At 35.8% G+C, this 26,813-nt stretch overlaps 2 protein-coding genes across 5 annotated transcripts; one reads left to right on the top strand and one right to left on the bottom strand.

Annotated features, from left to right (window-relative positions):
* Window positions 1-477: 477 nt before the first annotated feature.
* On the top strand, window positions 478-21,192 carry LOC110804593 (1,4-alpha-glucan-branching enzyme 2-2, chloroplastic/amyloplastic). Of its 2 annotated transcripts, none has more exons than XM_022010196.2 (22): window positions 478-802; window positions 2,164-2,315; window positions 2,915-3,120; window positions 3,875-3,973; window positions 5,398-5,440; window positions 7,569-7,628; window positions 8,349-8,429; window positions 9,125-9,241; window positions 9,353-9,436; window positions 10,575-10,696; window positions 10,857-10,976; window positions 11,734-11,863; window positions 11,947-12,057; window positions 12,452-12,580; window positions 12,918-13,021; window positions 14,315-14,459; window positions 15,821-15,968; window positions 16,105-16,205; window positions 17,241-17,318; window positions 19,378-19,533; window positions 20,400-20,474; window positions 20,639-21,192. In XM_022010196.2, exons 1-22 carry the CDS (start codon window positions 661-663, stop codon window positions 20,849-20,851), a joined length of 2,616 nt encoding a protein of 871 aa, XP_021865888.1. In that variant the 5' UTR covers window positions 478-660; the 3' UTR covers window positions 20,852-21,192. The 2 variants fall into 2 exon arrangements, with proteins under 2 accessions (XP_021865888.1, XP_021865889.1); XM_022010197.2 differs by having other exon boundaries at window positions 493-802; window positions 2,169-2,315.
* A 171-nt stretch (window positions 21,193-21,363) lies between these two features.
* Window positions 21,364-24,774, bottom strand: LOC110804594 (growth-regulating factor 3). 3 transcript variants are annotated; one of them, XM_022010200.2, is made up of 4 exons: window positions 24,176-24,774; window positions 23,538-23,735; window positions 23,116-23,437; window positions 21,364-22,072 (listed from the first exon to the last, which is right to left on the bottom strand). In XM_022010200.2, exons 1-4 carry the CDS (start codon window positions 24,441-24,443, stop codon window positions 21,634-21,636), a joined length of 1,227 nt encoding a protein of 408 aa, XP_021865892.2. In that variant the 5' UTR covers window positions 24,444-24,774; the 3' UTR covers window positions 21,364-21,633. The 3 variants fall into 3 exon arrangements, with proteins under 3 accessions (XP_021865892.2, XP_021865890.2, XP_021865891.2); XM_022010198.2 differs by having other exon boundaries at window positions 23,116-23,449; window positions 24,176-24,773; XM_022010199.2 differs by having other exon boundaries at window positions 21,364-22,069; window positions 23,116-23,449; window positions 24,176-24,769.
* Window positions 24,775-26,813: the final 2,039 nt, after the last annotated feature.

Below are 26,813 nucleotides of genomic sequence, written 5' to 3'. Positions count from 1 at the left end.
AGTGACACACCATTGCTCATGCTCTAAGGATCTCTATCATTCCTAGTAGATGTATTTTGCAAAATCTTTATTATTTAAACAAATTTGAATCTATGTCCAATAAAATCTTTATTATTTAAACAAATTTGAATCTATGTCCAATAAAAAAAGAAAAAAAAAACTTATGCAACACTACGCCTATTTTTAGGTAGAGAGAACAATAGAGTCAAAAACATTTGTTGGACTCAACAATAATTTATGCCGGATTGAACTCAAACTAGTGTAGACCAAAATAGTAAAAAACCAACGATGGAGGATGAAAAAGATGAAACTTAAGTGGGACCCACCTAAAACAACCCAATTTCCATACAATCTATGCTGCACACGTTTCAACAACACAAAATAATATCTTACCATTAAATTTTTAAGTACTATAAAAATTAACAAATAATAATAAAATAATAAAATAATAATAATTCTCCTCCCTAATAATAAGATCTTCCTTCCTTCTCGTTGGCAGTTTTCGATACTCTCTCACTTCCTCGTCCTTCTCCTACTTCCACTCTCTCTCACTCACTTCCAAGCTCCCCCTCCCCTGTTTTCTCTCCTCTTTCTCTCTCCTCCTCTCCATTTATGTGAAACCCTAGCGAACCAAACAACAACAACTAGAAGAATTCAACAATGGTGTACACGATTTCTGGAATTCGTCTTCCGTCTACTGTTCCGTCCATTCATAACAAAACGAGCTGTTTCCATGGCGATATTCGGAGAAACTCCTCTTTCTCTCTCTTCCTCAACAACAAGTCTTCCGCCTCTCTTTCTCGTATTCCTCTTTCTCTATGAATTTGATTGTTTCGATTTTCGCTGATTAAATGATTGGAATTTGAAATGGTTTTTGATTGTTTGTATTACGTATTATGATCTTATTTCTACATTTGTTTTCGTGATTTTTATTTTTTCGGTGGATGATGTGAGTGATTTATTATGAAATCGAGATGGATTTTTTATTTATTGATAATGCACGGAGAAATGCGGTGGAACTAATTAGTGACCTGATAGTCGTGGATTGTTGGATATAGTTTGAGTTTTTTTATTTATGTCAAAAACTCATTCAATTCCTTCTCCGTTAACGGTTTTATGTTTGATCTCAATAAATTTCTAGAAAAATATATGATTCGATTAGTAAATAATTAAAAATTAAGAAAAAGTTTGTTATCCTAAGTTGTTACTCAAATCCATAAATATGGTCATGGAGTTTTATGCATTCATAATTTTCTCTTTTTTAAATTGGTTTAGAGTCATAAGTTGTAGCATTGGAGTGATGGATAAAACTTTGCATCAAAATACGAGAGGTCACGAGTTTAAGGATGAATAACAACAATTTTTTTTTTGTGAGGACACAATAAACAATAACATGTGCATATGACATGGCATGACATGCCATGTCACTTGGCAAGTCATCGCGACATGTGGAGAGACGACATGAATTGCTTTGGAGTTTTAATATATATAGATTTTTGGTTTTTTAATTGATCAAGGTTCATGTTGGATGGCTGTTTACTGGACAATTTTGAAGATTTTTATGTTTTCCTTCTTTTTTCAGCATTGCGTGTGTTAGAAATTCTTTGTTTATTTCATAAATTTGCTGAATCGAGAGCCGTTGTTTATTTTTTGGTGTTTGATTGGTTGATGATATAAATGGCATCAAAAGTCGTAGATAACCGCTTTCGTTCTTCACAAATTGCATATTTTGAGTTCACCGGTAGTATGTAGGTTGAGTTTTAAATTTAGGCTCATAAGTTTGGAGAACTGTATTTGAAACTATGATACTAGGTGTTATGATGTAGGACGAGGAAATTTGAAGTAGTTGTCCATGTTTGAATGGTTTATGAGATATTAGTTGTTAGGTGAATTTGATTTGCTGATTGTGTGGAATTTAATTATTGACATGATGACAGTCTCTAGTTTGAGAGTATTATTAGTGGCACAATTTTCTTCCGGTAATTAGGCGTGCTAGTGAGTTAGTCTTTTCAATATATGTTCTTCTGGGGCCAGGGGTTAGGTGCCATTCCTTATCTGTTGGCAACTCAACTTAAAGCTCTGCTTTTTGTACATGAAAAAGCAAAAACTGCGCCTGACTTTATACGCCGGTTTCTTAACTTCTGATTTTGTCCCTTTTCTTAGGGAAGATTTATGCTAAGAAGTCCTCCTATGATTCTGATTCTCCTTCTGCAACATTAGCGGACTCTCAAAAAATACTTGTTCCCAGTGGTGAGGCTGAAGGTTCTCTGTCTGATGAAAGCTTGACTTCTGATCCGAATCTGAATGTCCCTGAGGTGCGAACTTGGTTCCTTTGTCATATATTATTTTCCTTTACATAGTGTCTAGTTGTCTACCTGGTACTTTGGTACTTTGATAGGGTATGCCTTTTTCTTCCTAATTTGGGGAAAGGAAGATGATGACACGAATCCCCAGCAGCAGTCAACAACTCAACATAGTTGATATTGAGAAACACTCAAATTGGTTACAACTAGGGGGAAAACCAGATCCATTAGCATTAAGTTTTATACAATAGAACCTAAAAAATCTGTACCAGAATGTGTCAGGATCAATATAATCAACAGCTTCATGTTCTGCCAGAAATTCAACGTAGTTATGCAAAAGTTAGAGGAAATAATGTTGCAAGCTTTGGAGCCGTAATGGAATGCTTCTTCTCCCCCCCCCCCCCCCCCGGCCCCGGTAGCTGCTATGGTTTTCCCAATTTTATGGTGTAGTTGTTTTAAGTCCTTTTGTTTTATTTGCATGCCAAATTCTTTATTTTCTAAAGGCTAAATGCTAAATAGAGTGGGTTATTGTTCAAAGCACAGTGTATTTATTTAAGTTATCTAACCACTCTTATTCTATTTGAATATACACCTCTTTTCTCTCTCTACAGGGATTCCATGATTTTGATGTACAAACTATGAAAGAAGGCAAAGAGAGTGAGGCTGACAAGCATGGCTCTGTGGCTGCAACTCGTAGTGAAGATAAAGATGTGCAAAATTTTGTCACCAGAAGAACAGTTCCTCCACCAGGGAATGGGCAGAAAATATATGAGATAGATCCACTTTTGAAAGATCATCGTACACATCTTGATTACCGGTGAGATCTTTTTCTATCTTACTTTTTTCTTATGAAAATGATGTTGGAAGCCATTGGAGAGGAGTGGTTTTTTTTGATCTATTTTACTGAGGAATATGTATTGAAGTATCATTCATCCAAATGGACGATATGTTTGCCAATCTTGCCATATATAATTCAATTGATATTTAGGAGGGAAAGAAGAGTATGGTGAATGGTTTTGAAAATCACTTCCCTTTCCCTCTTTCAACAACTTTTTTCTTGTAAGAATAAATTTTTACTGGATTTCTCTTTTCAACAGATAAAGTTTTTTTATTTTTATATTATAATAAATGCACTCGATTGAAGAGGACAGAAGTCATGGCATCAAAAACTCACAAGCAAGAAAATTATCTTAGCACGGAAGGAGTTTTCGTTTTAGGGGCAATTATGTCAACTTTCAGTTTTTTGTTCACAGTCGCGTGATATTTGTTTTCGCAGTTTGGCGCAATCAATTAGGGGATGCTGAGTTGTTTTATAGGGTTCATTAGGTTAGGGAAAAGTGGATACCTCCTTTTTCCTGGCATGTAATGACTTCCTAGTGGGCAGTTGAATTACAATGTTCTTTTTATTTCCTGCATGGAAAACCTTTTAATTTCCTTTAATTACAAACCGTCCTTTGTGCCTGATGACATTTATGAAAGTATGTGGTATCTTTTTGTCTTTTAACATATATTCCTTTTGGCTTGTATATTAGGTACAAAAGTTTACATGTAGATTTTATGTCTTTTTGCAGCTATTCAATGTACAGAAAGTTACGTGAGGAAATCAACAAGTATGAAGGTGGCTTGGAGGAATTCTCTCGTGGGTATGAAAAGATGGGTTTCAACCGCAGGTAAGGATACTTATAGATATCACCTAGAGGAAAGTATACGTATTAGATAAAAGAATGTAGTTTGTTTAACATTTTTATTTATAATCTTTTCTTTTGGAAGCAAGTTCATTTTGCTCCCTCTATTATATAATAAGTCTCTTTTAAGGTTATGCACACATATTAAGGATTTAATAGTTATTTTGTGTTTAAAGCAGCAACGTATATTGCGTTGGTATTTTAAAATGATAATATTGCATTGCCATTTTAAATGACAAGTAATGGTACATCAGAGTTATAAGTGTCAAAAAATGGACAGTTAAAAGTTGGAAACGCACAATTGCATTGGAATTAAAGTTGGTTAAATGTAGGGTGTATCATTTGTAATTTGTATAGCTTACATACAATTAGGAAGCAATATGCATCTGTTGTAGTTGAGTTGTTAAAGTCAAGTAACAGATACAAGAGAGGAAAAAAAATTTAACGGTAACTTATTGAATCATAGGGATTTGTAATAGCTTCGGCTTTGACTTGGACATTTGACAAACCTTCTTATTTTTTATAATGGTGTTTAACATATTATTTTAAGTTCCTACACTAGGAGTATCAACTATTTCAGTATTCCATTGTGATTCGTAGTAGTAGAACTGTGGAAGTAATCATAAACTCAATCATTTATCTATAATCTACTTGGACAAGCAATTTACTATTCGTTGAGTTTGGGTTTCACTAAGTCAAGTTAAAATGGTTTATCTAACTATCTATTCTTAATTATGGTGATTTTTTAGATGGTTGTTGTTTTTTGGATCGATGGTCTAATGAAAACCTATTTGTTATCCCAAGTGTAAGGCTATAAAAAATCCCCTCCCCTTCCCTCATATCCTAAATCATTTATTTTGGAAGCAGGAGTGTTCGAGTTAATTAAAGTTTGAAAGACTCTAGAATCTAGATACATTAATGAAGTATTAGAGAAAGCCAGAGCTTTGCATTTGTTACCCATAGGATTGTGTCAATAGGTTTCTGATTGGGATCTAGTTTCTGCAGGAGAACGTCGATTGAGGTTCTTTTAACTTTTGGGACCTGTTTACGGGGTCCTAGTCATCTGTTGTAATTCCTCTCAATGATCATTTTTCTGTGAAGCATAGTGTTATGGCATTTCCTTTTGATGTAATGATGAATCATGTCTTTTCTTCAGTTTGACTATACTTTTCTTTTATTATTTTTGTTGTGGAATTAGATCACCGGAGTCAGTTTATTTTGTTGCCAAATAATGACTAATTTTTATTTTCAAACTGTTTATAAACCTCTAGGCTATGGAGTTCATTACTTAAGCGTTATAGACTTCCTTGTTTCTCAAATGATTCTGTGACTTGATAGACGTCATCATTTGCAGATCTGTGCTTGCTTTTTGTTTGCATCTCCTAATTTTCATTTTCAAAATTTTGCAGTGCTGAAGGGATAACATACAGGGAATGGGCACCTGGAGCAAAGGTTTGTTCTGCCTTGACTCTGTATCTAATTGGTAGGCGCTTAACATCTAGAAAAAAAAGATGCAAAGTGCAAACAGTATGGTTCTATTTTGTAGAGTGAAAGCTACCCTTAATTTGCTTCATAGTGATAGGTGTTGTTGGGCAGATTATTATTAAAGAAAGGCAAGAGTTAGATGAGACTGTGAGAGTATCTGGAGACTGTGTTTTGTTACCTCAGGAGTATTTGAAGGATTTTATGGTGGTGGGTATTTTTATTTATTTCTGTAATGGGCATTGTGGTATATTAGAGTACTTTTGGAGATTTAGTAGTATTTTAAGTTTATAACTTCAGAAGCAAGAGTTCTACACTTCTAACCGGTTTATGTAATACTCCCTCGGTCTCTTTTTGTTCTTTACGTTTTCCTTTTTGGGTGTCCCAAAATGTTATTTACATTTCCTTTTATATTATCACATAAATGATTTAATATTCTAAATTTGTGTCCAATTATTATTTTAACCAATTAAATCCATTGGGTCATTTAATCTCTCACACTTTTCCATTGGGACATTAAGTTTTTCTCATTTTCCCAATATCAGAATTTTGATAAGAGTGAAAACATTATAAATAAACGTAATTTTACTCGTTTACATAAAAAACTTAGAAGAATCTCAATGCACATTAACTAGTCGTTAAAACGCGTGCAAAATACTAAACGTAAAAAACAAAAAGAGACGAAGGGAGTAGTAAACTGGGAAATTGCTTCTGGCGGCCAGCATAGTTGATACAGAGTTCTTGTGTAGTAACTGCAGTACTGTGCATTATAGCTCGCAATTAGTGAAATAGGACATACCATTGGCATCTTAGAGGGAAACTGTTGATGTTGTTGTCCTTGGTACTTGAGGATTTTTTCATGTGACGATCTCTAAATGGAGGGCTATGGAAAGTATTTTAGTTACATTGAAGGTTATATGTCTTTTCATTGCGAAAGGAGTTCAGAGAACTTGATCTTTGAAGAAATAGTTATTGAATATCAGCTGCAAATGTAGGAATTGGCTGGATTGAAATCTGACTATGTTGAAGAATGTGTACCACCTGTTAGTACCAGACATTGGTAAAATGGGGTTGTCTAAGCTTTAACATTGGTCCTTTATTATTCACCATGGGAAGTAGAGATTATTTTGTGTGCTAGGAATGTGATGTATTCATGCACATGGGTGCAATGAAATATTTTGGTTCACTTTATTTTTACTTATTTCAAATATTTAATCAGGAAATTTAGTTCAGACCACGTGGGAAAAGCTATTCATAATCTTCAGAATTCTTGCAAAGTTAAAATTAGCCTATATCAGGTCTGGTCAAGTCAGTTCAAAAAATTCTCATGATCCAAACAGTGTTAATGCCTTGTCTGTTACTTGGTGGAAATTGCCAGCCATGTAACAGCGATGACAACTTATTATTACCCTTTCTGATACTCTGTTAGAATATGTTAGGAACTTGAGAGTTGTCAAGATTTTTGACAAACTGGGACCTTGTAATTCATCTTATCAATTATTAGCCTTTCATTTCCCTGATTTAATAAAAGTCTGTTAGATTCACTAGTAATATATCTTGATGCCTTGGACCTCTATGTATGTACTGTCCTATGCTTCTTCCACGTTTGGTTACAATTGTTTGCTCATTTATTATCATGCTCGCAGACATTAAATTTCATTTTGTACGTCTGCTGGCAATTTGGAGATATATTTATATTCTTCTAATCTGTTTCTTTGTTATTTACCCAAGTAAACCTTGATTGTTGGCTTTTTAAATCTATTTAAGACGAGTTTATCTTGTGGGATTATGTCTCACTATGGGTTTTATTGAATTTCTTTCTGATTAATGTTCCTTTTGCACAATTTTTGGGGAAGGGTTTGTGGGCTACTGGAAGCTTTCATTGATACTTCTTTGGTCATAACATTGTCTTTGATTTGTCTGTACTGTGTTTGTATATTACTCTTTTCTACTCTCTTTTTTCTTTGTTTTGGTAAGTAAAATAAAAGAAGAATCCATGCTATCGTTACCCTTTTCCTTGAATTCTTGCCATCAAGGGACTTTGTTCCTCTACTACTCTTCTCTCATGCATTTACCCCATTCTTCTGTTTAATGACAGGCGGCATCATTGGTTGGAGACTTCAACAATTGGAACTCTAACGCTGATGTCATGACTCGGGTATGCTATTCCTACTGACCTTTTGTATTGAACTTATGCTGCAAAAAGTCCAAATGTTCATTGCTTTTGGAATTTTGTGCTTAGTGAATTTTCCTTCACTGCATTTATGGATTCCTGTATTATAGCTTTGTTATATCCCCTTTATTATTGGGGAAGGTAGGAAAGATGAAATACTGAGCTATCCAACGTTGTACTAATGTTTCTCCTAGTCTATCTTTATATTGAAGCCATTTTTACCTATTTGGATTTTCAGAATAGAAAATGGTCAGACCACTGAATTATTAACCTCTTTACCATCCCCTCCCTCGTCTTGACCAATTAAAAATAAAAGAATCAGGGAAAAAACTGAATGACTGGATGAAAATCATGATTCAGGACGCTTTGGCGTAGGTCATAGTGTCATACCAATCCTTACCTATAATCATGGAGAGTAAGTTGTGTGATGAGTTGCTGCCTATTTTAGTCATGTATTGTACTATGTAATTACCTTTCTTGTTACCTTGGATTCTGTTTTTGAAAATATTAAGTGCTCTGGTGAATTATTTGTGTGCCTCGGCAAGATATGGCTTTGTCAAGTAGGTTTTCTGCCATTTGATGCTGATGTTGGGTCTTGTCTTCTTATATATGAGACTGAATTTAATGTTCTTTCTTGTTACTGTGTGCCGTTGTGTTTTTAATATTTCCCCCCTTCAACTTGACCATTTCCTTGTACGGATGCAGAATGAATTTGGTGTTTGGGAGATCTTTTTGCCTAATAATGCAGATGGTTCACCAGCTATCCCTCACGGCTCTCGGGTGAAGGTAATGTTTGAAACTGAGCTTGTAGAAATTAATGTGATTATACTTTGGTCATCCATAAGATCCCTGGGTGGGAGAGGGGAAAGCCAACTTATATGCTGTGGAGCTGGGTCCATCTAACAATTGTTGAAGCATTGAATTGAACTTGTTATGTCCAGAAATTTTGCAAAGGCCTTCCCTGTCATCTCTAGGAGCTTTTTTGCTCTAGTTTTTATTCCTGTCTGGCTGATTATTCACTGATGTCATTTTATTTTGTACATTTATCTCAAATTTGTCTTATGTCCTACCCTTCTCTGTCCCTTTTGGTATCTGTAAGAACCATATATGAATCCACTCATTACATTTAATGCCATAAAAGTGTAACGGATTGTTGAGTCCTTTACTAGTTTATTTTAGGGGAGAAACAATCACTTGATGAGGAAGGAAGAGACTGGATGGCCGTTTCAGGGTTTTATAATGTGTATTTTCTCCAAGAATAGAACTTGTTGGAGACTTACCAGACTCCCCTGCTTTTTCTATCAATATGCTTGTTTTTAATAGTGGTCTGTTCATATGATTTTTATATTTTCCATGGGCGCCCCACGTTTACATGTGAGCATGTCCTTTTATTATTTTGGATGTGTATTTTATTTTTTAGGGGAGGAGAGGAGAATGTTTTGGATGGATCTTTTTCTCAGTTTTTTAATTTTCATCCTTAGATTCACATGGAAACTCCTTCTGGAATCAAAGACTCTATCCCCGCTTGGATCAAATTTTCTGTACAGGCGCCAGGTGAAATTCCATACAATGGGATCTATTATGACCCACCAGAGGAGGTAAGAAATGGTTTTTGATGTAAGATTTGATAAAGAGTGGTTGCTTATTTCATCTCCGCCTTTGCTGTTTGTATGAAGTAATTAATAATTCCTGTGTTGCCTTCTTGATAGGAAAAATACATTTTCAAGCATCCTCAACCAAAGAGACCAAAATCACTAAGGATTTATGAGTCACATATTGGCATGAGTAGTACGGTATGCATATCTTCTCTCCCCTTGGAATGACCGGAAGTTATTTATGGACTGAGTTTTTGGTTTTTAAAAGACTTGTTTCTGGTGGTTTATTGAGTTGTCTCCTTGTGAATTTGTGATGATGTATGAGATGCTATTTTCTGTAGTGCTTGTCTAGTGGGCATGAAAATGCATAGGAAATAGAAATTCCAAGGTAATGGAAGGGTACATGGTTGTTTGATTGACAAAAACTCACAAAGTGCAACTCCTTGGGGGAAGCCACTTCCACAAAATAGAGGAAGGGGGTCACCTAGCCCCTCCCGGGTAAGTGGAACTCCCCGTGGGAAGTCCTACTCCTTATACCTAGCCAGACATTTACATTGCGATTTCTTGTGCTCAACCAAACGATCACCAAGTGTTTTTTAACTTTAATATAATATGTCTTGTATGTCAGTTGCATATAAATTTCAACAATTGTATTTGACATTTGTTTACTTAAATTATTTTACTTTTAAGATGAGCTATGTTCCTAGGGCTGTTCATTTAACATCAAGTACCCCTGTTGGATCCTCGGCATTCCGACACTTCACTTTGAGCCAAAATCACGGGAAATTTTCAAAAAATAGCCAATTTGGATGTGACTAACATAGATGTTGAGAATCGGGACATGTACTTACTATAGCATGTTCAAGGAAGTTGTATTTACTATATTTTACATTGTCAACAAAACTCCGCTCCTTTTGAGAGAGGTGTTGGGTATAATCATCTGACTCATACTGCTTCGTGGATCAAAGTAGTTGAGAATAACTTGTAACAGTTGAAGTTGAGAACAATTCATAACCACAAAGTAGCAAACTACTCTTGTACCTGTGTGTCTCTGATTATTCCTGGACTCTGCTTGAGAAGGAACCTTGTCCGTTCCTTGGAAAATTTCATTATTACTGGTAGGAGTTTTGCAAACGTAAAACTATATATCATTGCTTTCCTCCATCATCATTATCAAGTCATCTAGCTCTCTAGAAAGACGACCATTTCCTCTCAAAGGATCTTAAGTCATCATTAGAACTGTGTAAAATTTGAAGTTCCTCTCATATTTTCGTTTACGTTTTCTTGATTTACTGACAGTTGTACTATGTTTTGATATCCACAATTTGATTCGCAGGAACCAGTCATTAATACATATGCAAACTTCAGAGATGATGTGCTTCCTCGAATAAAAAGACTTGGTTATAATGCTGTTCAGATAATGGCTATTCAGGAACATTCATATTATGCTAGCTTTGGGTAATTTTCATACATCTCTGTGGATTCTTTTCTTCTTTTAAATAGTTCTTAGATATTCTTTTATTTTCGTTGTTAAGCTATGATGGCTGCATTCTTGGGTTACTTAATATGACTCAATATCTACTGTGTTTAACTAAATTTTCATAATTTTGTTCCATAGGTATCATGTGACAAATTTTTTTGCACCAAGCAGCCGCTTTGGTACTCCAGAAGATCTCAAGTCCTTGATAGATAGAGCTCATGAGCTTGGTATAGTTGTCCTGATGGATATTGTGCACAGGTAATTCTCTATGATGAATAAATGGTTGATTTTGCTTAAGAATGGAAGACTTAATCATATTTCTCCCCTGGCTCTCTTTTTTTTTTTGTGTATGCACATTGGTCAAATTAGTTTGTTCTACTTTTAGCATCTTTGTAAACAGGAATTAATTCCAGCCTAAAAAGTAAGCTGGAAGTGAATAATATTATTGAATGCACATTATAAACATCATCATGAACCGCTATTCCCGATTCCTTTTCGTTGTGTCTTCCTGGTCACAAGCTATTTGCTATTTTATAATGGTATTTGTTGTATTATAAATCTGAATTGTTGTGTATTACTGTATCATTGTAGACATATCTAGTGATTATTCACAAGCTATTTTTATAATGGTATTTGTTGGATCATAAATCTGAATTGTTGGCTATATTTTATAATGGTATTTGTTGTATTATAAATCTGAATTGTTGTGTATTACTGTATCATTGTAGACATATCTAGTGATTATTCACAATCTATTTTTATTATGGTATTTGTTGGATCATAAATCTGAATTGTTGTGTATTACTGTATCATCGTAGGCATATCTGGTGAGTTTTCTTGGTTTGGTTAATGAACCGTCAAAGTTGACTCTGACCATGTTTGCATTCACTTGCTGGCGTGTATATATATTTCATGTCCATTGTAATGTCTGATCTTTCTTTAGCATCTTTTGTTTACTTATGTTATTTTATAGGATCCTCCGCTCAGTTTTTCTAATATTTTGTGTGAAATCCAGCCATGCTTCAAATAACGTGCTAGATGGGCTGAACATGTTCGATGGAACTGATAGCCACTACTTTCACTCTGGAGCACGGGGTTATCATTGGATGTGGGATTCTCGTCTTTTCAATTATGGAAGTTGGGAAGTATGTATTCTTCTGCATTTTGCAAGTAGTACGCTTTCAGTTCCTCTTCTTTTCCATGTAAATTTATGTGTCGCCTTCAGTAGGTACTCAGGTATCTTCTCTCTAATGCAAGATGGTGGCTTGATGAATATAAATTTGATGGGTTTAGATTTGATGGTGTAACTTCGATGATGTACACACACCACGGGCTGCAGGTAGAACTTGACCTTTCCCTTTTCATATTTCCAATTTGCACTTAGCTGAGTTATTTTTCTTATCAGCATTAAATTATCAATATATTGACTTTAAATTCAACTTAGTTCTCCAAAACACAAGATTTGGATCTTGATTTTGTTCTTGGTATACTATTCTTTTTGGCCCAAAGAACTTAAATTTCATAAAAAAGCGTTATGCGTGAATGCTCGTTTATTCATGGCTAATCTAGAATGATTAGATGTAACAATTTAAAAGCATGCATCTCATATTCAATTTGAAGTTAATATGTTTGCATCGTTTTTACGATCGCCCCCCTCCCCTCTTTGATGGTCTCTACTGCAGGACGGAAGATATTGCATACCATGAATTGATGCCATATTGTTTTTGGTACAGGTGTCATTTACCGGAAATTATGAAGAGTATTTCGGTTTTGCAACTGATGTTGATGCTGTTAATTACCTGATGCTAGTGAATGACATGATACACGGGTTATTCCCTGAGGCTATAGCCATTGGTGAAGATGTACGTCACTCATCTTATTTCGGATATATGCTTAGAATCTTATTTAAGTTCCAACACTTGTTGTTGATCACTGAAAGTTTAAATTGATTCATATGGTGTTCTTCTAATTGCCTAAGATGCTGATTTAACTCTGGTTTAATGGTTCTAAAAATAATAACTAGGCAGACTGCTCTCCGCATATCACTTATCATCATGTTTCTTCTGCCTAGTTATTATCTTTGGAAGGGTTTGCCTTTGGCCAGAACAAGGGGCGGAGAGGAGCTGTGTTCTGATGACCTTGCCATATTTATTCTCCGTAAAAAAAAAAAAAATTAAGACGGTTGCCTGGTGCTTACAGGTTAGTGGAATGCCAACTTTCTGTCTCCCGACGCAAGATGGTGGTGTTGGTTTTGATTACCGTCTCCATATGGCTATTGCTGACAAGTGGATAGAGCTTCTCCAGTATGTTCTGACTTCTTATCTGTATTATATCCCTCATATTTTGTCTTTTCTTGGTAGGAAGCATATGTGTTGTCATTTCTTTGAGAACCACAGTATTCTATCCATTCATATGACAAGTCTGTTACTCTGTTAGGATCAGGAAATGGAAGTTTTTATATATCATCTGGCTAAACTTTTTGGGAGTTATTAGCGAGAAATTAAGAAATCTGTTTGTCTCCAAATTGCTACGCGTAGACGGATTTTATACGTGTGTCAACTTGATTTGTTGGGGAGAAAAAGACAAACCTTACAACAGGTCCATGGCACATACTGAAATGACATCTAAAGATCCCGTCTTCATTTATGTATATAACGTTTAGGGATTTTGATTTGTCTGCTGTGACTTAGAATCAGAAGAACCAACTGCCTTTAGTAGCCTTGATGCTTTTTTAGACAAAAAGCGATGTACTTGTTTTTTTTTTAATTTTTTTTTTTACCATATGTGCAAAAGATAACAGATACGTATAAGCAAAGCCCTGCCAGGTTTGTGATAACTTAACTGGGAAGCATACATAACACTTTCAGTTTGTGCGGATTAATTGACCTCATGCCCTCAATTTAATTGATTATTAAATTGAGAATGAAGCAAGTTTAAATGAAGAGAAACTATGGATGAAATTACAAAGATCAAGGTGATGAAAGTACACAAGATGATAATTAGTTGAGGATGAACCACGCGAGGTGCTATCCGTTGCATCAATGGGCTCTTATTGGTGTTTGTATCTATGTGGGTGAAACGACTTTAATTCTTAATTTAACTAACCGCTTAATAGGTTTTGGACTGGATTCATATAATTGGAAACCATAATTAAGCCAAGGCATCTGCAAACATTTATGGACATTCTAGTAGCTATTTGACATGTTGAAACTCCATCCTTAGTAGCTGAGAAGGAGCCTCTAATAGTGTCATGCAACCTTGAATGTATGTCCCAGAAAATAAAATACTTAACACAGCCAATCATTAGTTTACATATTTGATGTAGGGACAATGCCTCCCAAGAGTCCCAAGACGCGATGTAGAAATTTTCAAGACCTTGATTTTAGACATTCCTTGTCTGTGTAGTATCTAGATAATAACGTGCAAGGGTATTATCATGTAATTTAAATTTTGCTGACATTTAGTTTTGTTTATTATTTAGAGATATTATTAGCTTCTGCTGGAAAAGTGGAAAGGGTTTACAAGTGTCTTTTCAAAATTCAATGCATGAATGACCAATGATATTGACCTTTCATGTATGATAACAATATCTGCAGATTAAGAGATGAAGATTGGAGAATGGGTGACATCATTCACACACTGACCAACCGAAGGTGGGATGAGAACTGCATATCATATGCTGAAAGTCATGACCAAGCTCTTGTTGGTGACAAAACGATTGCATTTTGGTTGATGGACAAGGTTAGATGAGTCCATTTTCAGATTTGTTCAGTTTCTTTGTCCTCTCTTCCAAATTCCTTACATGCAATCTGCTTATAGTTATAGAAGCAGGATCAGAAAAAAAAATTAGGGTCTATATGTCAAACAAGTTTTTTGGTGTTCTACTTCTCTTCTTTTGAATGTGTTCATCAATCGATGAGGGTGGAGAAAAATGACTAACACAACCAGTCTGATTCACAGGATAATTTAATTTTTCTTTCTTGGAAAAGGAAAGCTTTATTTAACCAAATAAGTGCATAACTTCTTGAGTACTTTTAACAGGAAAATAAGTGCACAAGTGACTCGTATTGGTACTCATTACTTTGGTATTGGTACTGAGACTAATATGGTATTGGTATACAAATACATTGCTAAGAAGTACCAATACAAGTCATTTGCATTATTGGTACTGAAATATTCTGTGTTGGTACTAAAAACGGTTGTATTTGAGTCACTTGTGTCTATATGGAGATTATGAGCACAAGCCACTTGATGTTCACAATTTCTCGCTAATTACTAGTTATTGTCTCGAAACACTAAAAAGATAGTCCTTTTTGCAATATCTCAAAAGTTTGGGTAATTAATTATTACAGGGAATACATTGTGCACTCTTATACTTTTATTACCTGGTTGATTTGTTAACTTGTAAAAATTTTCGGTAAGAGATAACTTATAGCACCGTTAAGTACTAAATATTGTTTGGAAACACTAAAGAGAGTCCTTTTGGCAATATCTCAAAAATTGGAGATGTGAAATATTATGGGCAAAACATGAGGTTTGAACCCTAGTGTAGCAAAAGAATATTATTATCTGACTGAACAACAGATGATGCTTGTTATGACATTGATATATCAGCTACAATAATGACAACAGTGAATATTCGATGTCCTGCCATTTGATTGACTATAACTCTTGTACGCCTATAGCAGTCCTGTCCTATGGCATGAAAGTAAGTTACCTTGCTGATTGTACATGTTCTCTTCCTCCTTGATCAATGTCCTAAATTCTGGAGTCATTTGCTTAGTCCTTAAAATACGTCCCTTATAGTTGTATGTATCAGATGTGTAATCGTTAGTACATCGTCATCCATGTATACCTTATCATTGTTCTCTTGCCAACGTCTGCAGTCTACGAGTAATTTTTGTTCACGATAAGTTTGAGCTGCAAGCCTTTGGTCTACAGCTGTAGAGGCCTATTTTCATGTGTTCATGATTTATATTTCTCTCCTATGTATGTATGCTGTTCTTCTTTTTTTTCTCTGTTGTACTTGGTCCAAATAGTTGGACATTCTGGCAATCTCTGATACGTGATGGACATTAGTTTTGACCTGCTAATGATTTCAGGATATGTATGATTTTATGGCTGTGGATAGACCATCAACTCCGCTCATAGATCGTGGGATTGCATTGCATAAGATGATCAGACTTATTACCATGGGATTGGGTGGAGAAGGATATCTCAATTTCATGGGAAACGAATTTGGCCACCCAGGTAAAACTGATAATTCTGTTTACCTTATTACGGAGTAGTATATAATTATGCATCGACTGTTTGCCTGGATTCTGCAATTTTCTCGTTTGATCTTAAGTTCTGTACGGGTATTGATTCAATGATTGATACATATCAGAGTGGATAGACTTTCCGCGAGGGGATCAGCATCTTCCAACTGGTAAAGTTGTCCCAGGAAACAATAACAGCTATGACAAATGTCGGCGCAGATTTGACTTGGTATGTTCCTGACTTACAGTAGACTTTATTTGTAGAGAAGTCTTTTTGTTTGCCAGTAAACCATTTTGGTCAATACCGACTTCTATACAGTAGACTTAGTTGTGGAGAAGTCTTTTTGTTTGTCAGTAAACCATTTTGGGCAATACCGACTTCTATACAGGTTATTAAATAAAATGCATTTTGTCTGAATTTTATGCTTGTGAGCCGTGAGTCATTATCTATTATTGCGCACTTGTCCAAGAGATGATTTTTTCAATGTCATTTAGATATGAAAACTGGAAATCGTCCAGTGTAATAGAGGTAGCTCTCGTGCTTAAGTTAGTTAAAACAATAGCAACAAAGTTGAAGCCTGTATTTTGCTTAATTGATTGGATGCTTGTCAAATTTTGTGGTATTGAGTGTATTATAGGTGATGCAATAACTTCAAAAGTTTGATGCAAACTTTAAAAATTGTTAATCCCTTTGTGATCCAACCTCACTGGACTCGGCTCAAAGAGGGTATCCTTTTACTGAAATGGAGACGGATGAATGATAAGTTGAACATAACTCTACATGAAGTTTTAAAGGTTTTCTTTAATTTTCCTGGTTGAAATATTGGTTGAAAGAGAGGAGAGAAAGGGGGATAGTTTTTATGTGGTTAGAGTTTCACAATCCACAGCAAAGCAGGCAACAGATAGAAATCTGGTGATCTTCGGTTCAAATGTTATGGGGATGAAAATCATAGGCATGTTTAACTTGTGAGCTGGAGCTGTTTTATGGTTAATGTTTGTGGAACACTTACTGCTGTATATACTCTCTAAGATTCTGAGAATGGAACTATTATTTTACAAAACTCTTGGGGCTATATGTATTACGGAGTAGCATTTAGTACACTTTCTAAACTGGTGTTAAATTTTTAATGCATGACAAATCACGCGTCGACCAATACAATTAATGTTAGATTCAACTTCTTGGTGCACTTTTTGCTTCTTAATATATATCCCAATAATTTCCCTTAATTTTTCGGTTTTAATAGATTTTGTTTTTTGTGTCCAGGGAGATGCAAATTATCTTAGATATCGTGGACTGCAAGAATTTGATCAAGCTATGCAGCATCTGGAAGAAAATTATGGTGTATGTTTTCTGAAACATTATTAGAAGAAAGCTATTTCCTTCAGCTTTTCCTCTTCTAGTTTTCATTTGAAGAAGAACGACTCAGTATAATTAGTAAGCATTTACGTCGTTTCTTCCATGGGATAGGGATTAGCGGCAAATCCAACTTATAGACCAACCAGGATGCCATTTGGGTGGAAAAAAAATTAGTGTCTGTAACATAGTCATCCAGGTATATATGTCCTCCGTCCAACTGAGCCGTTGAATATATATCCCCGCCCCCCGCCCCCCCAATTACCATCGGGTTGAGCGAAAGTTAGAGTTTCTATTCTGGCAAATTTTCGAGCTAGGTTTACGGGACGCCCTTATCCAGAAAAGAGAGGCTGACACACACACGTAGACACAGAGAGAGAGGGCCCTCCTGCACGAGTGCACGGAACAAATTAATCATCTATCCACAAGTTTCTGCAAAGCTAGTCATCCTCAGAGCCAGTCTTACCCGACTTCCATTCATGCAAGTTTTTATGCCTAGACATAACTGCATAACAGCTTTGTGACACCAAGCTCTCCTACCTTCAGTGGCGGAACCAGATTTTTTTCTTAGGGGGGCCAGTATTGAATATTATGTGAAGTAACTTTTATCATACCTTTATTAGGGGGTCCCAATATGCATTTCTGATTGTGCATCTTCATAAGAGGTACGCCCACACCTGTCAACCAAAATTCCTAAGTTGGCACAGTGGTTTTTCCCTTTTGAACTTCTCCACGGAAGGAAGCCTGGTTGATACATTAAAACAGACTTAATAGTTGGCTTGTACAGTTATACTAGGATCTGTGAGGAAATCAGCAGACCAAGGACTTAGTGGAGTATTTTGTCAATCAAAGGTCTGCACAATGCTTTTGTTAATTGACAGGGGAACCCTTAGGTGTTGGAAGGCCCACTAGAAATGTCTCTGCGCTGGCCAATATCTTTTCCCAGTCTTCATTAGGTATCCCAAACGTAGATGGGTTTGAGTGTTAGCATGTAGCGTAGACATGGGATAGAAGTTTTGACCCCCCCCCCCCCCCCCCCCCCCCCTCTCTCTTCCCACTACGGTAAGTACGAGAAGATCATTAACAATTTACTAGAATGCCAAGCCCCACATCCAACACTTTGGATGCATGAACTTCTTCCTGTCCCTAGCAGACCTAAGCATGAGACGTAATATTCCGTGCAAAGCATAGTAGTAAGAAGACATAGGATACTCCTGCCTGAACCCAAGTTTCCAACACAGGACCCTGAGGGCTGAGGACTATCACTGATGATGAAACATATGGTAAAGGAGACATGGCATAATCGAATCAAGAAGCTTCCTTGGAAATCTAAATTATCAAGCATATTTCTTTAAAAAAAAATATTCAGTTTTCTTAGTGATGTGCCATTTTTTCAATTCTTAGTATAATTGTAGGGTGGAAATTCCTTTCCATTATTGTTTTACTAGCTCGTGGGCCAGGCTAATATTATCAAATATGTTTCTCTTTTTGACAAGGAAGGATTTAGCTGAAGCCTTTACATCATCCAACCCTCAGTTTGCATTGACCATTGCTCTATATCGTTTATGATTTTCATATCTATGTCCAAATTAAGATGTACTCCTCTAAATAACTAAAGGGGCCCCTTTCAAAAAATCTTTTAATGGGTGTTCTGTAGGTTTTTTAGTTGATATCGTGAATTTCAAGTGGAGCTGTTTCATTCCTCTAAAATCTTTGTTGACAGGAGTCGGACTTTATGAATAGTATGACATAGTTAGCCACTCTTTTCATGTGATTTCAAATTGATAGGATTTCATTGGTTAATTGGTAGCAAATTCTATGGACTAGGTTTTGTAGGTTATAGCTTTCTAGTTGGAGTCTCTTTGAAGAGTTTCCATTGCAATGATAAATGTATCATTGTTGGTGCTTATGTCCCTGTTGATGGAAGATTGGTGCATATAAGCTTCTATTTTGTTTTTCCTCCCATTTGTTGCATATTCTGATTAAGAAAAAACCAGCTGACAATAAATCCAACAATAACGTCAAAGATTTTGTCTGTATCTTGCAGTTCATGACTTCAGATCACCAGTATATATCACGGAAAAGTGAAGATGATAGGATAATAGTCTTTGAAAGAGGGAACTTGGTTTTTGTTTTCAATTTTCATTGGTCGAATAGCTACTTCGATTACCAGGTTGGCTGCTTGAAGCCGGGGAAATATAAGGTATGCCTCTGAATTTAGACCCCCCCCCCTCATCTTGCGCTCTTTCCTACTTTGTTTTTCGTATATGTGAAGCTGATATGTCAACTTAAAATAATTGACTCAAAAAGGTATTGGTTTCGCCTTCTTAGATTATGGGTTGGAATGAGAATATCTTGTTGACAGAGAAAAACCTATCTGCATTATATATAGCTCCTTTGTCCCATTTTAAAAAGAGGGAAATAATTGAATCTTCATTGAACCTTGAACTACTGTACTTCTATTGATGGAAAATTGACTCAAAACAATAAGTACGTTTTATAATGCTTATATTCATACGTTCCTATGTTGACAGTGGTAATGGGAGTATTGGACTGAGTGTGTCTTACTCCGAAGAAGGTTATTTCCATGAAAGCCCAAAAAGAACTTTTTTCTTTATAAACCGAAATTACATTCACCACTTTTGTCAAGGATTAGAGTAATGTCATTCGAGCAGATTATTTGTCAAGGATCTTTATATTGATTATTTATAATAATCTTTATAGAAGTTTGATTATCATTACTTATCAAATTTATCAACGGGTTCATGGTAGTCCTGGACTGTTTAGCTTAAAAGTAGGTTTTTTAAGTCACAACTAGAGTGAAGCTTGAAAGATAGTGATGTGATGGAAAAATTTGAAAAGCCACATGAAATTAAATTAATAGAACTCTTCAAACATTTCAGTAGATGTTTACTACCCCTGTCAACAAGGGTATCTCATATTCCCCAAAAAAAGTGAGGAAAAAGATTAAGAGATACCTGCTGTATAGCAAAATATCAGTTTTTTTTAGCAAACCCAGATGTTATGAGCATGCAATTAGATGGTTAAACCTGTGTTATTATCTTGCAGATTGTTTTGGATTCAGATGATCCGTTGTTTGGCGGATTCAACAGAATTGACCACAGTGCCGAACACTTCACCTTTGTAAGACATTATTTCTTTGTATTTTTTGTTCTCATCTCTATCCATACTATATTTTGGGGGAGGGGATCTTTTATATATGACAACCAGATTCATTCAAAGGCAGTAAGTTCATAATCCATTGAGTATATACATGATCTCATACCAATTCAAAACTTGATGTGCAGGAGGGATGGTATGACAATCGGCCTCGGTCCTTCTTGGTATATGCTCCTTGTAGAGCAGCCGTAGTGTATGCTCTAGTAGAAGATGAAGCAGAAGCAGCTCATGCTCTAGTAGAAGAAGATTCAGAACCAGGTCATGCTCTAGTAGAAGATGATCCAGAACCAGCTATGCAGGCTCTACCAGTAAAAGACGAAACAAAACCAGCTGAAGAATAATGCTTCATTTGCAGATTAGTTATCTCAGAATAATTTAGTGGGACTTGGGGAGGAGGATCTTGTTTCTGTTGTGGCCATTTCTGCAGAAGCATACACTCCGAATCACATTTAGGGGCTATAGTAGTTGTTGCGAGTCCAGTGGTAGACTTCTTCGTAATGAACGATTTAGGAGTAGGCAGAAGAAAAATAAAAAAAATCGTTGGATTACGGACGAAAGCTGATTCATGCGCTTATAAGCCGTGTGTGGATGGTTATGATATCCTTTTGTAAATCGTGGTGAGGATACATTAATTAATAAATAGGTCTAAGAAATATCTATGCAAGGTAATTCATATTCTTGAGGATCGTTTTCGTTGACATATCGATTATTCTGATCATAAACACTGTCAAGCAGAGACATGCTTTCCCACGATTGAATATTTTTTGTCGGATAGTTATTACGAGTCTCATGTCATCAATTTTTTTAACTTAATTGGGATCTAAATAATATGAAGCTGTGGCATACACCGGCGTCAAGCTAATTATCAGCCTCTGTTTTTCATGTATTCCTGTAATATTTTCTGGAGTTTTCTGAACACGGCTGTAATTTAGCCACAGGTTTCATTAACGAAAAGATCACCCAGATAAGCACCTTGCACACAGTTTGTGGGGGTAAGTTGAGCGTTGTACAGTTGGAAAAATACAAGAGGATGGTGGAAGATAAGACCTTATGCTCAAAATACAAAGAAGTTGTTTTTATTTTCCTTGGACAAAAAAAAAAAAAAAAGAAGTCTGGGCCATCTTCAGGTACTAACAAAACTAGTGTCAGTAGCAGAACAACGAGGTAGCTGGTGTAAGACACTGGTGGGGGATGAGTTGCTTGATGATCTCAAGGCTTCAGCTAATGGGCCTCCCATTGAAGTCACTGGATTTGTTCCCCACCCATCAGCACCCCAACTCAATCGATTACCTCTTTCTCTCTCTTGGTTCTCGTTTCCGTCCATCCGACCTAGTTCATCACCGTTCCCGGTAGACAGCCTTAAGAAATCCGACGTTGTTGATATAGAGAGTCCTGACGACGATGTAATAGTGTTGCCTTCACCGTTGTCAGATCTCGGCCAGTCATCAAAGAATTGCATTAACACTTTGCTGCTATTGTTATCAGATTTCCCACCATTATCTATACAAGTTGATGATTCAAGTTGAGGTCCAAACAGAGTTTTCCTGTCAGATGATGACCTACTAAATAAAAACATGTGAGATGATAGACAGACTATATGCTAAAGCAAGGAACGAAACAAAAAACCTAGAGGGGAATCTAACAGTATAGTACAAGTAAAGCACAAATAAATTATGTCAGTTGCTTCCTGAAAGAGGTGGCTTAAGTCGGGTTTATTCAGAATCAAATTTTCTTGTCCAGTAGATTTTAGCATAGATTTCTACACCTTTGCCACCACTTTCTCTATCCTTACATGGGTCACCAAAAGTGAGATGCACAATCAAACTTCCTCTTGTTATTGATCTACTGTAGATCTGACAGAGTTTTGTCCAATTCACCTTTTATTTTACATAAAAAATTAGACCCCGAAAAACTGACCCGACACATGAGATAGAGGGACTCCCGGACTCGCAGCCTAACCAATGAAAAGAGTGGAGTACTCCATACTACGCTAGAGTATGACTCGAATCGGTGATCTTTATGCTGAACAAATTAACACTAGACCGCATACGCATTGACTAGATTCGGCCCAACTCAAAATAAACCAAATGAATCGCCACCCAAATCCGACGTAAATCTAGCCGTTTGTCATCTCTACTAGATATACAGATGTACGGTACATATACATTTAGACTTGAAGAGTTATGCATAAATATAACGGTCCCCAGTGACAGAAGAAAATTTATACCAACATGTCAGTATGAGTCACAGTAAGACATATTTAATGTAGGAAATTGAGAGTAGATCTCATTTAGCACAGATTGTAATTATCAAGTGGACTAGTAGAGCAGAAGACTAAAAGAGGATGATAACTTGATAAACATGTTACTGCCTGTACTGCAATGCAATCAAAAGATGCACCTCAAATGGCAAACATTGAACACAAAAACAATTATTCCTGATAAGTGGAGATGGTCTTATCATCAAAATGTTTGATTACTTGTCGAACCATAGAGATTGAAACACACAACAACAAACAACAAACAACAAACAACAAACAACAAACAACTATTTCAAAATGTTGGGAAAACAAGAAGAAAAATATGGAAATATAAAAGATGCATACCCTGGATTGAGATGGAAGGCATCAAAAGAAGAAGCTCCCGATCTGGAGAGTGAGAATTGGGATTCTGCACTAACAGAAGCAGCAGCAGAAGGCTTATTGAGTGACCCAACAAGGGCATCACCAGCAGAAACAGAAGCAGTAGCAGTAGCAGTAGCAGTAGCAGGAAATTCCACAGGCTTTCTTGAACGATTGCGGCCACGGTGCATGTGGCGCTCGCAATACTTATGACCAGCCACCACATCCCTTGAACATCTCCATTTCTTCCCATCTGTTCTCCTACACCGCCCCGGTTCCGGATCCATTGACCCTTTTCCCCAATACCCTGCTTGCAACACTACAAAATAATTAAATATTATATACAAAATTAACCCAAAACATCAATTAATAATAAGCAATTTTAATGATTGAGAATAGAAACTCACAGGCAGCAGCAGGCTGGAAATGAGGAGAGTAATGATGGAGATAATAAGGCGCAGTTGAGGAAGTAAGAAGGCTTTTCTTCACCAGCTGAAGAAGCTCAGGAGGGACTGATGCACCAGCTGCCATGTGCCTGTATATCAGTGCTTGCAGCTCTAGCTCTTGCCATTGCGCCAAGCTGAATGAATACCTTCCTCCAACCCCTATTTTCAACATAAAACAACTCATACCATCAATTTCTGCAACTACTCTTTCTACTGAATTAATAGTCGTCTCGGTAATGTCAGACTTTAACTAATAAAGTCACAACTAAATTCGCTACAAACATATTTCATACCATGTATGTCTGTTATAATTATTTCATTTCATTTACATAACAACGATATTTTATCAAACTTAACAGACTTCAAACAATTTTTCTGACACATTTCCTGCTAAAACAAACAAAATGAAGCAGAGTAATGATACAGGGGGTAACTGAAAATTACTCAGGCATTTTTTGTTTTAATCAAATCTGGATAACATAATTAGTGACATTGAATACACAAATCAAACAAATATCCGTAAAACAAAAAAAACGGTTTCACTTGGAAATGAGGTGGAAAACAGAGAATAATAAAGATTAAAAAAAAAAAAAAGTTACTTGGAAATCTGGTAGGAATTGCAGTAGGAGGATTAGAAGAATGGTGATCTGGGTACTCTGAAAAATGGGTAGTGGTAATTTTGTTGGGTTGTGATTCAGAAGAAACAAACAAAGGAAGAGCAGCAATTTCTGGGTGTTGTTGATGTTGTTGGGGAGATTCAAGGAGAAAATATTTTGGGATTTTGGCAGAGTGTTGTTGTTGCTCATCTTCTGACTCATGTTGCTCCTGCTGTTGCTGATCTCTCCATTGCTTGAGATTGAAGTCCATGTAGAGAAGAGAAGAAAAGAGGAGAGATAAAGTTAAAAAGAGGGAGAAGATTTGGGAGTTGTGTAAATCAGCTGGTTTTATGCTAATTGGTGAATGGTGAGGGAAGGGGAGGGGGCGTTTGTTTGTTACAGTAATTAATTAATTAATTAATAGGGTTTGTTTTGAGTTTAGAAATTTTGTGTGGCAGATGGGTGTGTGACTTGTTTATGACTTTTGCAGGAATGCACACTGCAACAGTAGACAGAAAGATGGGTTTAGACTTTAGAGAGAGAAAGTGTTAGCCGAGCAGGAGTATGGAGCACTTGAGAAGTAAGGTAGTCAGACAAAACAGTTGTGGGAGATTGATAAAGTGGAGTTGCCTTTTCTTCACCTAAATTTTCTGAACTTATTGAATTGAAATTAATTTGACATGATCATGTAAACACACATAAGCCCTTACTAAGACTGTATGCCTACTCCCTTTATATTTTATCAAATAAAAGATACACTTTGACTGACACATAATTTTAGGAGAATGAATTGAATTATTAAAATAAGATGAAAGTGGGATAATGGGTGAATTATTTACTGTAGTAAAAATATGATGTGAATAAGTCGGGAACATAAGATAAAGAGAAATATTAATATACTTGGAAGGGGAGATCATGACATGCCAAAAAAGAAAAGTATATCCTTTGATAAAGTATGGTTGTTTACTGAAAGTGTATCCTTTAATAAAATACGGAGGGAGTATATCTCAACGGGTCGTGCCTGAAATATGCAAATGAAAAGTCGTGTTGAATCTTGGTCAAATAACATATTAAGCATATCGAATATTAAATAAATAACATATCTATTTTATCAATAATAGAAAATATATTTAATCTATATTTTGATCAAATTAACATATTAAGCATGTCGGATTTTTTGTTCAAATTATCATATTAAAATAAAATACATTAGATGATTAAATGAGTACGCTCAATTACGCATTAACTTTAAGGGATAAATAATTTATAAAAAAGATATTCAATAATAATTTTCGAATATTCGTGCATGCACGAGACCTAATCTAGTACTTCCTCTGTTCTTATTTATGTGACACAATTATTTAGTCATGTTTGCCAATGCACGATTTCAAACATTAATATATATTCAATTGTGGATAAGAAAAAATTATAAAAAGTTGATATTTGAATAATATTTATTGAGACGAATCTAACAAGACCCCACACGACTATGTTTTTTCTTAAGTATAAATCACAATAGGAAGTCAAAGGAGCTTGTGTGAATAGTGTCCAAAACCCAATTGTGTCATTTAAATAAGAATGGAGGAAGTATAATATAAATAGTATGTTGTACTTATGAGCAGATTAGTTAAGTTTTGATATAAGTTAGTTAAAGTACAACACAAATAGTTGCATTTGTGAGTCGAATAGTGAAGTTATTATCTAAATTAGTTATAATATACTTCGTAATACAAATAGTTGAACTTATAAGCCGGATAGGTAAAATCATATATACATTAGTTATGATAAAATATAAGATAAAACACCAATTTGTTTTCTACTACCTACTAATTTCAAATTTTGATTTTACTACTTAAAATAAAATAAAAATTACCACCTTTCAACGAAAAGTTGACGAAATTGTTGGCAGGACACTATAACGACTACTTAGGATTTGCTTATAAATTTACACAATTTCATCCATATAACATAAAGCCATGCGTGAGAATTAGTATAAAAGGAAAGGAGAGAAGTGTTTTTGTGTGTGTGAGAGTTGACATTTAAAGAAGTGAATTAAAGTGAAATAGGGAAGAAAAGAAGAAAAATCGTGGAAAATTAGAAGAATAAACGAAGATGTGGGCCCCATTAATAGAATTTTCGACGGAATATGTTAAGTGATGGAAAAATCCATTTATTTATTATCAATTTTTCAAGTAGTAAAATCATAATTTGAAATAAATATGTTCCGGTGTTGTAAAGATGGAAACAATGGGCTTCGAATGAAGGCCCCTTTGTATGTGTTGAAGATCTTGCTTGTTTGAATGAGTAGAGTCCGAATTCACCTGCACAAGAGCAAAGTCACTAGCCTCGGGGGTGTTTCCGAGGAAAGCCCCTCCGATGCCTAAGTAAGAACGATGCTCGGATTCTAGAGAGAAGTTCTCTAGAAGAGTAGTCTTAAGGCGATAAATTGGACGTACCTTGAGGTGTGAGCCTTGGCGGCCTATTTATAATGTTTGCATAATAAATGCCCATAGGTCATTTATTGCTATTGGGCCTTGGGCCTTAATGGATGGCTGAATAGCCATTGGTAGGTTTGATGCTGTTGTTTAGAGCCATTGGGCTTTGGACTTAGTGGCCCAATTGAGAGTCAATTGGGAGCCCA

Source organism: Spinacia oleracea, chromosome 5 (assembly GCF_020520425.1).
Source record: "Spinacia oleracea cultivar Varoflay chromosome 5, BTI_SOV_V1, whole genome shotgun sequence".
Lineage (NCBI taxonomy): Eukaryota > Viridiplantae > Streptophyta > Magnoliopsida > Caryophyllales > Amaranthaceae > Spinacia > Spinacia oleracea.
Note: the sequence above shows the minus strand (reverse complement) of the source record. Positions and strands in the feature narration are given on the sequence as shown.